Source organism: Cavia porcellus, unplaced genomic scaffold (genome assembly GCF_034190915.1).
Source record: "Cavia porcellus strain 051 isolate PalLab524CR breed Dunkin Hartley unplaced genomic scaffold, mCavPor4.1 scaffold_4, whole genome shotgun sequence".
Lineage (NCBI taxonomy): Eukaryota > Metazoa > Chordata > Mammalia > Rodentia > Caviidae > Cavia > Cavia porcellus.
This window is the reverse complement of record NW_026947487.1, coordinates 112,305,905-112,318,104: the sequence shown is the minus strand read 5'-3', so window position 1 is coordinate 112,318,104 and position 12,200 is coordinate 112,305,905. Positions and strand designations below refer to the sequence as shown.

The 12,200-nt window shown below is 46.3% G+C and overlaps 1 protein-coding gene across 1 annotated transcript in view; it reads right to left on the bottom strand.

Annotated features, from left to right (window-relative positions):
- The window catches only part of Vat1l (vesicle amine transport 1 like), a 158,482-nt gene extending 151,057 nt beyond the window's left edge, over positions 1-7,425 (bottom strand). The window contains exon 1 of the mRNA XM_013144674.3: positions 7,105-7,425. Within this exon, the coding sequence (XP_013000128.2) occupies positions 7,105-7,337 (233 nt within the window). The 5' untranslated portion in view covers positions 7,338-7,425. The remainder of the gene's footprint in view (positions 1-7,104) is intronic.
- Positions 7,426-12,200: the final 4,775 nt, after the last annotated feature.

The following is a 12,200-nucleotide window of genomic DNA, read 5'->3' as shown; positions in this document are numbered from 1 at the left end:
GCCATGGTTCTGTGTAGGGAAGCACTGTCCAGCATTGCCTTGCTCCCCGACAATGGTGGGGACCAGGCTTAACCAGGGGACTAGGGGTGAGTGCCAAAAGGGATCTGAAAGAAGCTGACTGCTCTCTCTCATGAAGAAACCTTCACGTTAAAGACGAAATAACTCCTTTCACTGGAGTGTCTATTTTGTCTCCTGGGTCTTGAAACACAAAATTCACTTATTTCCATACCATGCCTCCAACTGACTTCCTGTATGAGATCACACACAGAGGAATCAAACTAATTTGAGATTACATGCCTGCTGCCCTTTCCAACGAAGATTCTCTTCTTGCCTCTAATTATACTATCTCTTCTATGACAAATGCCAAGATGTCTAAAAGGATCCCTCTTTGAAAGCAAAAGTGCAGGAACTTGGGAGCACAAGGGTACTGTTTGTTCATGCCTTCGTGAGCTTTTTTGTCAGCGTTGAATGTCAATGGTGTACCCAAGGTTGTGGCATCTGGATTCCTTTGAATGGGAGTGAACCAAACCCCCAAGGCTAGGTTGTCTATACACACCTGCTGTCAGATAAATCCCTGCTACCACCCATGGGTATGCAGAGAACTGGTAAGGGCAGCAGATCAGCCCAAGTCTATACCCAACTCCAAAAGTAAGATCCCAAAACTAGCACTCTGTCCCAGGCCGCCAATGTAGTTTTGTGGGAATACCACTAGGTTCAGAATCAGGAGATGCCAAGTCAAGTCTCTGTTCTGTCTTTCATACTTAGGGAAGAAAACCTTCACTAAGCACCAGCTCTGTGCAAGATACAGCAAGGCGTTTCAGGGATTCTCAGCTAATCTTCATGACAGTCCCTAAAAGTGGGTACTCTCGCCAAGGTGAGTTGGAAGTACTACCTGGTTAGGATCACATCGTCACAGTGAGGCAGAGTTACAGTCTGAATCTAAATCTTCTGCAGCTTCTGAGTGCTTCAGCGTGCTACCTGACTCTCAGTTTCCTCTCCTAGAAAACACAGGCGATGGTTCTTGTGCTTCGTGCCTCTTGGGGTGATGAAGATCAAAGCTGATGTGTATAATGGGCTTTGTCACTGCCATGATGCCGCTGGTGGAGGGCAGGGTGAACATTATTACACGTTACCCACTTTGCGCATCAGGAGTCACCCACACTTCGTTTCTGACTAGTTCCTATGTATCTGTGATTTAGCCGTTACTTATGAGAACCTACAGCTGGGTATATCAAATGTCCTACAAGGTTGTAGCTGCATTTTATAAGTAAGGGGAGGATTACAGAACTACGCAACTTGCCCAAACACATTCTACCCCCAAACCTGAGCACTTTCCAGAGGACAGACAATTCCTTACCCGCCTTTCCTCGCCTCCTACCAAAGCTGCTTTCTACAGGCTGAGCAAAGAACCTTCCATGCCCAGGCCCATCACCTCCACCCCTATGTTTCCTTGAAGCACGTCCTTTTCTCCAGGATTATTTTTAATTCTATCACTTTGGCTCCTCCCCCAAAAGAATTTAGTCCTGAATTCATAGCTATTACAAAAAAGCAATCAAAATCATGGCAACGTAAGTGACTTTTAGCAAATTTAAATCTTCTAAATGGCATTGTTAAGCTGTTTGCAATTCACTTCGCTTTCACTTTATTGAAATTATTTCCACTCAGATGAGTACTATTCCACATGAAGTATTACTAAAACAAATTTCAATTTCTCAGTGTTTTCCCTCTACCATAAATTTTACCAATTATTGTTTCTGGTAGCGGGGTCATTCTTTAGTAGACGTCACTTTTTTAACCCTTATAATGGAAAAAAAAAATAGAAAGAGGAAAGGAATATATAGAGACATAGAAAGAGGAAGGAGACAGAAAAGATAGAATAGACTGAAAGACTTCTCTACTGATAACGAGATCAAAATATTCTCAAGAGGGCAATATGGCTATTAAGTATAATCAGAGAGTTCAAACAATGGGGTAAAAAATACTTAATTTTTCCTATGCAATGGAAGAACCATTCAAGTTTCCTCTCTGAATTGCTGGGGAACAAGAAATCTATTCCACTCCTGGATAAAGACCAGACATCACCATCCCCAGCCCTAATCTGCAAGGACACAATGAGCTAGGAGCTATATCTTCTCATTATCAAATGAGGCGCAAATGTGACTCAGCCTCGAGTCATCCTTTCCTGTCAAATCCTGATACCTCCGTCCAATTTAGAGTGATTCAGGACACTTTATTTCAATCTCCATGTCACAGTGACTCTTGGTTTGGGTATTAAATTCTCTGAGCAATTTTTCAGTTTTACAAACATTTGTGTCACTTAACCTCATGGACTCTGTTTGCTTGTTTGAATAAGCACAGGGAATATCACTGGCCATATTTCATGGCACCAACCTTATTAGCGACAGTTTAACGTTGTATTATTTGGGGACAGCGCCTGTGTAGCAATGGACCAGTCAAGCAGAAGAGGCTGAGAAAAGACCTCCAATACCATGAGTGGTTCCAAAGAATGGTGATTGGGTTTAATCAGCATAAGCATTCTGGGGTCAACAGTCTTTGCAACTGGGTTGTAGATGGATCCCCAAAGGGTCCTATGCCTCAGAAGTTATAGGAAATGGATGTGGCACAGAAGCACAAAGGCAGGATGGTATGATGCAACTTTGAATCTTATCAGTTCTGCTGCAAATTAATCAAATTCATACATAGTTCTTTCTCTATCTCTGCCTCAATTTCTGTTTGCCTCTTTGTCTCTCCTCATAACTCGGTATCTGTCTTTATCTCCCTCTCACTGTTCTGTGGCTTTGTGACAATGTCTTCTGATTCTCTAACTCCCAAATGCAGAGTTCAGGAACAAGCAGAGTTGGATTTTCATAGAGCCCTCCTCTTACCAGTCTCTGAGTGTGAGTTTCCTCCTCTTTAAAATGTTAACAGTAATACTGATCAAACTGAGATGCCACTGAGATGCAGCGAAACAGTACTACCTACATAGAATTCAATTCCTGACCAATAACAACCGCTCAGTAAATGTTCATTGTTTCTCCTAGCTCCACTGACCCCTCCAATCCAATGGCTGGCTTCTTCTGTGGCCTGCCCTCAGCCCACTTTCTGATCAGCCAATGAAGCCATGACTGGATAGAACCATTTGTCAACCAATTGGTCTCCTTCCAGCAGTTTCATATGGCCTCTTGCTGTAAATCACTCTGGGAAAATAAATGTCCTCAATCCATTAGTGCTTTTCCACCACGAGACAATCTGAGCCACAAACAAGACAAGTCTTGTTAATGGCCACTTAAATACATTCCTGAAGCCCAAACTGGAGACCCTCAGCCAATCTCAAGTCCTACCAGCCCCCGTGTAAGAGAAAACTTGCTCCTCTGTGACCAGCTTACAGCAACAAGGGTACAGGCCTGACCCTTCTCAGTTAGGGGAGGACCCCAACTCTCCTGGTTTGCTTAGGACAGCTCCAGTTTGCTGCTGCTATTCCAGAGTAATGGGCAGCGCCCTTTTCACATTAAAAAGAGTTCCAGTCTAATGACAGGACTATATAGGCTACCTATGGCAACCAAGAACAATAGTTAAGATAGTAGCATCTGTCATTAACTGACCACTTTCTATGTGCCTTGCATCCTCAGAAAGGTCTTATATGATGTACCTCATTAGAAAGGAGACACTATTAATTATCTCCATTTTAGAGCAGGAAACTAAATTAAGAGGAATGAGACAACACTGCCAGTGTCAACTAGCAAGCATGATTGTCCCTTCCAGAGGTGGTGCACCTACTCCATCCTCTCCTCATTCCCTTTGAATGCTGGTTGCCACCTGATTCCCTGGAGAACTGCACCCAGGCAGACAGAAACATCTCTGCTAGAGAGAGCCACGCCTACCTTGAGAAGCAGCCCATGCCATGAAATGCTTCCCCTGCCTCTTGCTTCAGGAAGGGACCGATCATGTCTGTGCAGGGTACAGTGGGAGCTGCTGAGGCCACATCTTGCTTAGCTCTCCTCTGCCCTAACCTACCTCTCTTATTCCCACGGTCCTGAAAGCATTCCTGCAACAGACTGCTTGGAAAAGGATCCCTGTGTCAGGCGCTGCCTGCAAAAGCCAGATCTGTGACATCCAGTTAGCAAGGGGCAGAGCTGGGACCCTTGTCTGCAAGTCTGACACCTAGCAGAAGTAACGCAATATTGCCTACAGAGACATGGCCACCGAAGGCACACAGTTAGGAAGAAACAAGGCTAATCTTATACTCAGGCCCCTCTTGCTTCTCCCACTTGGCCACTCAAACCTCTCGCTGTATAAGCTGTTCAATGAATAACTGGTAAAGTGAGTCTCACCGAGGTGATGTTCTTTGCTGCCCTTCCCACCGCTACTCCAAGCAGTGGTTCTTTTTATGCTGCATTTAATCAAACGCTTCTATTTTCCAGAGAAAGCTATTTTACTCTGGGAAGAGCCAAAAAAGTTCCCTTAAGCCATACATAAAAAGAGCAAAGGATCTATATTATTGAAGAACGAAAGAAAAACCATGCATGTCAAAAAGAGGAGAATTATATTTCTTAGGGCTTTCTGACCAAGGGAAACAAAATGGAAAGAAAAGAAAACAGCAGAGCTTTAAAGAGAAGCAGGCTCAAATCCTTGCTCTATGATTTGTGTGAAATTTCTGGTAAATAGTGTCCTCAGGCCTCAATTTGTTCTCCTGTATTTCAGGAAAAATTTCTAGCTCATCAACTCTTGAACAAGAGGGTAAGTGAAATAAAATAGGTACTGCTTCCTGCCTCTTCTCTTTCATTTCCACAAAATTTATACAGTAATCAAGTTGGGCCCTCATCCTAAGGCTAATACAGATGTAGTATGCTTTGGTTTCCTATAAAATGCATATCCTATTTAATGATAAAAGGCTTCCATTAAAAATAAAGATGAGACCAAAGGCAGACCTTCATCCACGAGTCCATCCGTTGACTCATAAAAATATAGGATGAGTCATCCTGGATCTCAAGGCTAAAATTTAACAATCAATGAACATCTTTGGCCAACCAATCCCAGCCCAATGGAGGATGAAGGGCCCAGTGGTCCATCTCACACACTAGTCCAATCCTCCCTTGAAAAACAGATTAACTGTCTGCAGCTTTGCAAAAGGAAAATCAATTAAGATTCTTTGCAGTTCTGTATCTCATGACTGCATGACTTTCTAATCAAACAGGATGGGGGGACACATAGTGATTTTACGTGTGGGTGTGTATGTTTGCATAAGCATGTGCACCCTTCCAATGAAGCTGAGTTGTGTGTCTGACTTTGAAAATAAATCTCCTGGCCTTCATCTTGACAGTTATTATTTCAAACCGCTTCAGTTCCTATAAGCCTTTATGCAGTTACTGTAGCAATAAGGCTACTGAATGCACAGGTTGGAGAATACAAGCTGATTTGCACTGCAAAAGAGACTCTTTTCTTTAAAAAAAAAAAAAATAGTAGCTACCACATTTTCTTCTCTGAATATAGACATAAGAATCCTAGAACCCAATCCTCGATTTGGAAGATGGATCACAAATTATATACATGCATATTAATGAATGCATATACTATTCTTTGATGGTTTTTTTAAGGAAACCATCAGTTACAGTGCATGGTTTTAATTGCACTAGACAGAACTTCTTCTACCCGAAAGAGAAATGACTCAACAATCCCTTCCAAGCTCTTTTCCCAATCTATTCCCACAGCAGTAACTTATTCAGGATATCCCATGCCAAGCACTGTGCTAGGCATTGGGGTTGATGGATGAAATGGGCAGACACTCTGCCTTCCAGGTTCAAGCACTTTGGTTTAGTAAGAGTTAAGAAGACTTGTACAAAATTCTTCAGTTTGCAAAAGCCTGAGTTCCCCCGGAAAGACCTCAGAGTGGTGTTTCGAGCCTAACATGACCAGCTGTGAATAGGAGGGGTGAACCCAAGATGGGTGCCTATCATTCCCACCAGTGTCCCAGAGGACCTTGCCAATGAATCCCACATCTGCTCTTAAAGTGGGAAAGGTAGGGACCTCCACAGCCATTTTCTTGCCTCTAGATTAGGTCCCCATGCTGGGTTTCCCATCTAACCTAAGAAACTGAGAGTTGGCTGCTCCTGCTCTAGGGAGCAGTGTGTTGGTTTTTGAAAAACAAATGAGAAGGGGCTGGACTCATCCCTCTGTGGAAACAGCCAACTGTCCTCATGAGCTTCCCAGGTTGCAGGAGAGTTTGGGGTCCTACAAGCTTCTCCTGGTCAGCCTGCCCCCAGCACGTGGGGGCAATGATCCCGTGGTCTACACCCAGGGAGAGGCTTGCATTTCAAGAAATTCCACTGGGCGTGGGTCTGGAGAAGCTTCCCAGGGGGAATGGAGTTAAGAGCCCTGGGCTGCTCCTGAGACGGAAGCAGGAGTCCAGGGGACAGGGATCAGTGTTGCCACCTTCACCTTGAGAAACAGAGAGTGTAGGAGGAGAAGGGAGGAGGAGAGGGATGGGTTCAGATCCCCCCACTTCCAGTTCCTTTCCCCATACCAGGCTCCAGTGAGGGACGTGTACAGGAGGGTGGCCCCGCTTCGCACCCCGTCCCCCAGCCCACCAGCACAGCAGCGTGGAAGTGAAAAAGACCAAGTATCAAATCCCCACCAAGCCAGTTAGTGGCAACTGAGTGATCCTGGACGAATCACTCACTCTCTGAACAGAGGTTTCCTCACCTGTAACGGTGCATAAACATGACCCTAACTGGGTCCCAGGAAGTAGGAAATAAGACCTCATACGTAAAACTCCGCCATCGGCGGCTGGCACACAGTCAGCCTACAGCAATCCATATGTTTAGCCGCGTTAAGCAGCACAGCCCCTGGACCAGCTTCTGAGCCGTTCTCCGGGATGGAGAACTCCAGAAAGCCCAGCGCGTCAGGCGCCACCATCCACCGGTCACCCCCACGGGCTTGGGGAGGGCGAGGGCCACCTCTGAGATCCTCCCCAGGCGGCCAGCCCTCGGGGGCGGACTCGGTGGAGACCCCCTCCCGGGCAGCGTCCCGGCCGCCGAGTCCCTCCCATCCCTTCCCGGAGCGCAGAGCGCAAAGACAGAGAAAGCGAGAAAGGCGCGGATACTGGACCAGGCTTTGACGCGGATCTTGAGCTCGCCGTCCTGCGGCTCGGGCATGGCCCTCCGGGAGAGCCGCAGCTTGTTGAGCCCCCCGAAGCCGGCCAGCACCACGGCGCGCATCTCCTGGGCATCCCCGAGGCGGTGCGAGCCGTCGCCGCCGCCGCCCTCCGCGGGCTCCTTGCTCGCCTCCTTCTCGATCATCTGCTCCGTCTCCTCCGCCTTCTCCACGCCTTCCTTGGCCATGGCGCGCGGGGCCGCGGGGCGCACGGGCTGCGGCGGGCGGCGGGGCGCGGAGGGCGCGGGGCGCGGGTGCTCTCCGCGGGCTCCTCCTGTTGAATGCGGGGCGCAATGGCTGCAGCCGGGGCGAGCGGCGCCGCGGTCCTCGGCCCCCGCCGTAATCCGCGCAGGAGCCGCGCCCAGCCCGCCCCGCCCCCGCGCCCGCGACTCCCCGCCCCGGCCCAAACCCGGTCTCGGCTCTGGTTTCCGAACCAGTCTCCAAACAGGGTGCCGAGCGTGGCCCTAAAGCTGGATTCGCCCAACACTTGCGACTGAAACACGCGTGGAGCGGCCGCCTCGGCCTCCCCACTCCAGGATGGGGCGCAGTACTTGGGTAAATACGGCTCGGGCTCGGGTGCCTGGAAATGGACAGAGATGAATGTCTAGGCCTGGAGGATGCCTTCACCAGACGAGGTCGCCTGCCCTCTTCCCTCGGATCTGCGGGGCCGGCAGGACAGCAGGAAGGCTGGGTTACTTCCCAGATCGCGGGTTCTGCGTAGAAGAGCGGAAGGCGGGAGAAGCGCGAAAGTAGAGACCCCCAATAGTCCAATTCAGAATCTCCTCCCTCTGGACTCCGGGGTCCCAAGGATGCTCTTGCTGGGCATCTTCAGGGGCTGCCTTGGGATGACTGGTTGTCAGCATTGGGCCAGTAAAGACGCTCCAGAAAACAATTCTGTGTCCAAACGGTATATACCCTTGTTCCAGTTCCCCAAAACTGACAGATACAAAGGGCTCCCCAGCAGGCTCCTGCACACACAGAGTAGTAACTGGCGTTTTGAGTTTTGTTTTGTTTTGTTGATGTTGGTATTTTTGAGAAAGGGACTCATAGAAAAACTTGTATATTCTTAGACTATAAGCCACGAAAGAGATGGGTGGGGTGGTTTGGCTTGTGACAGTTTAAGGAAAGAGATGTTCCAGTGAGAAATAGTAGGAATATATGCTAGTTGCTGGGCAGTCGCTAAGCTTGGGATCTTGGGACGCTCACGCACCTGGATCCCTCATCCTTAAAACGGGCACACTAATTTTGTTATCTGCATGTGAGTGGATATGATTTCAGTGATACTTGGTTTTTACCTATGAGGAGATGAATCACAGCGGGAGGAAAAGAGGAAGGGTCTGTAAAATCTCAGGTCAGTTTGTCTTTTATGTGCTTATTTGATATTTGTTTCCTTCGCCCAGCTGTAAATGTCACATGGGCAAGAGCTAGCTGCTCTGCCTGTGCCTGGGGTGATCTCCCAGGGGCTTAGCGCATGAGTGATATCTAGTACATTATGCTCAGAAAGTGCTTCCTGAGTGAACCATTGAGGCCATAAGCACAGATGTCTCTGTGGGAGCCCAGAGGAAGGACCTGTTGACTTGTCCTGGGTGTGGGGGAAGTCCTCAGGGAGAAGGGGACATTTGTGCCTCATCTTGAAAGGCAAGGCAGGATCTGCAGGCAGAGATGGCCACAAGCACCCTAAACCACACAGAACATTGACAGGTGACAGTGGTACCTGTGAGAAGAATCTGCTTTGTCCTGGGGACAGATCCTGGGCGGTGCTCAGCAGTCCCTGAAGGGGAACCAGGTTTGTAGGTTCGCTTGTACCGTGGTATAAAATTTAAGACGCAATCAGGAAGCAAATGGTCACTGCTAAGGCCTTAAAAAACGAAGCAAGGGGCGAGGGTTGCAGGAGCTGAATGTTCCTATAATTGTGGCAGTAAATGGGTGATGGATTGGCTGGTGAGTTACTGGATGTATGCAGATGAGACTGGGGCAAGGTGGACTGAAGGAGGCTGAACTTCGTTAGTGAACTGAACATTTTATTGTGAACCCAACTTTCCGAAGCACAAAGCCTGGGTACACTGTGAGAGACAATGCTTAGGCTGGATTCTCTCCTGAACAAGAACCTGACTGCCTGTGGTTTATTTTGGAGGTCATTCCAGGGAAGCTTGATTGAGAAGCAGAAAATGAGGTGGAGAAATGATAGAATCCACCACAGAATGTGTTTAACAAGCAGCTTGCCGGAGTGCATAGATGGGGCTCACGCCACAGGGAACTTTTGAGAGACAGTGTAGAGTTAAGTCTTACAGTTGTCTTACCCAAGGGGTAATGAAGTAGATACTTAGTCAGTGCATTTGAGACACAATTGGCCAAGAGCTGTTCCTGGAAGTGTGAACCCCCTGTTATTTCCATCTTTCTCCAACTACTTGGGCAGAGGGAATCCCTGGGCAGAGTGAGTGTTCTGCACAGGAAGCTGCCATCTGTACACGAGGTGAGTTCCACGGCGACATGGCACTGATAACATCTGCAATGCATGTTACTATCTGGGGTGTGTCTACTGTCCTAGACACATAGTATGTTGCGTAATTTGATCTCAGGTTAGCTTCGTTAGATAAGAAACACTATTTCCTCCTTACGGAGAGGAAACTGAGCCTTTATACTGTGGGTCGTCATGCTCAAGGGATGTTGGTTGTGGAGAGATGAGGTACAAAACAGACTCCATTCAGACTTGTCACATTTCCCCATGCATGCTGATGGGGATGGGCAAACTAGTTCTGCCTCTGACGGTGGACTTTGAGGGTTGTCATCTGCTCTTAGCTTTCTAAATGCCTCTGTTCTATCAAGTCTCCATGCCTCAGTTCTGGGTGTCTTCCGTCAGCATTAGTAAAATCTACTTCGCAGTCGGCAAGTGGCATATTTAAGAGAAAATGTTTGTCTTATATGTGTGTTAAAGGGAACATAATTATTCCCTCCAAGGGAATCTTCCGGCTGTTTACAAACCTCAAATTATAAATGGAAGGCAGCTGATTATCACAGCAACCCACAGGGAACACAGCCCTGTCAGAGCTGCCAGGGAAGACTTCTGTCCTTTGAGTCCCACATAATACTGCTGTTAAGTATTCCCAACTCTGCTCCTCTCCAGTGGAAAGTGGAAAGAGCCACGCTGTACGACACATCTCCAGATAAACTCAGCAAATTAATTTTGATTATAAAATTGGTTCCTTGGGCACAGAGCCTCGGTGGGGAAACATCTGACATTGTAGGGTGATGTCAAACAGCGGCCACTAACGGTGAAATGTAGAATTATAGCGTGTGTGTATATGTGTGTGTGTGTGTGTGTGTGTGTGTGTCTGTGTGTGTGTGTGTGTGTCTGTGTGTGTGTCTGTGTGTCTGTGTGTGTGTAAGAGCCGGGGGGGGTCGGAGTGTAGAAAGGTAAATTTAGGGACACTTCACATGGAATGTCACACGACAGAATGAGGTCTTTGAGTAAGATGATAAGGAAAATAGTCTGATTTTCTAAACAATTTGGAATTCTAAACAATTCAGGAATTCTTTAGAGAAAATATTCCCTCTCTGAATGTCAAGGCCTTCAACAATATCTTTTAGTAGTATACTATATATCCTTTCACTAGTATACCATTGTACTATCTTTAATTATTTGTTATACAAACATCACAATATTTAACCTTTAAAATAACCTAGTGTCATAGAAACTATTATCCCTATTTTTAAATGGAGAAAATTTAATATAAACCGAGTAGCTTTCTAAAGATCACCTAATTAGTAAACTGGAATTTGAAATGGGAACTGTTTGAATCTGACATGTGAATCCTTAGCCATTTTACTATAGTGTCTAAGGTTTTATATTTTGCTCTTTCACTCATAAAAATGTCATATAGTAGACCAAGAAGGAGGCAAATTTAGAAGGTCAACAATGAAAAAAGGTAAAATATTCTGCTCCAAAAATATCTTAGTAAAATCCATGAGCTTATATTAAAAATGTGTGCCATGGATTTCTAATAATTTACACTGACGACATTTAAAAGGTGATGGAACACAATCATCATGGACATTACATTATTCTTCAGAGAAGAACTGGAGAGATGTGAAGGCAGTGGGTTAAATTTCCTAGCTCTGTCTCACAGCACCAATCCTAGACAAAAATCTCCACTAGCATCACAGTGAGCGTAGTGATCTGATTCATCTTTTAAGTGCTGGCCTTGTGTTATTGTTTAGTACTGGGGATAAAATGGTGAATAAGGCAAATGCATTCTCATTCCTGAGGGAACTAGCAGTCTAGTCAAGGAAACAGACAGTGGTAACCCAGTTCACAAACCCAATTCTCTCTATAATTCTGGTTGCAAACTGAACTGGACAAAAACAGAATCAAATTTCCTCATAAGAAAAGCATTGACCCTAACCATGGAATTTGATTCAGTTCTTGTCTGAATCAGTTTGTGACCAGAATTCTGGAAAGAATCCAGTTTATGAACCAAGATACCACTGTACATTGGTTTGGGTGGGGTTGGCCAGAAGTAAACTAGTCTTAATTCAAAGGTTTGAATCTTAGTAAGTTTATTTGAAAGAGAAACCCATAAAGCACCAAGAGGAGGAGTCCAGAGAAGTGAGATATAGAAGGGAAAGAGATCAGTGTAATACTACAGGTCATCATTGCTTCACTGAGGGTCAATCCTGCTAGAGAAGTCTAGGAGACAGTCTACCAGGGATGGAAAACCTTTTAGAGCTTTCAATGCAGCTCTAAGCCCACTGCTGAGTGCATGGCATAGGTTCGCCACACTAGACTGTAGGCCACACCTCAAGTCAAGGGAGAAGGAGTACGTACCAACTCCTGTTCTTGGCTGAAGGTTGTTTCTAGGGGATGCTGGCCATAATTCACTTCTGGCTTGCCCTTACACATGGGCTGTGCAGTTCAAAACTTTTCTGAATGACTTTGCTGCTTTTTGCAGGTAGAAGCTGCATGGCATACTGTATGACAATAGCGAACTCCAAGAAGGTGACTGATGGTCTCTGTTAAAGATACAAAAATTTTAAAAGCACATAAGCAATTA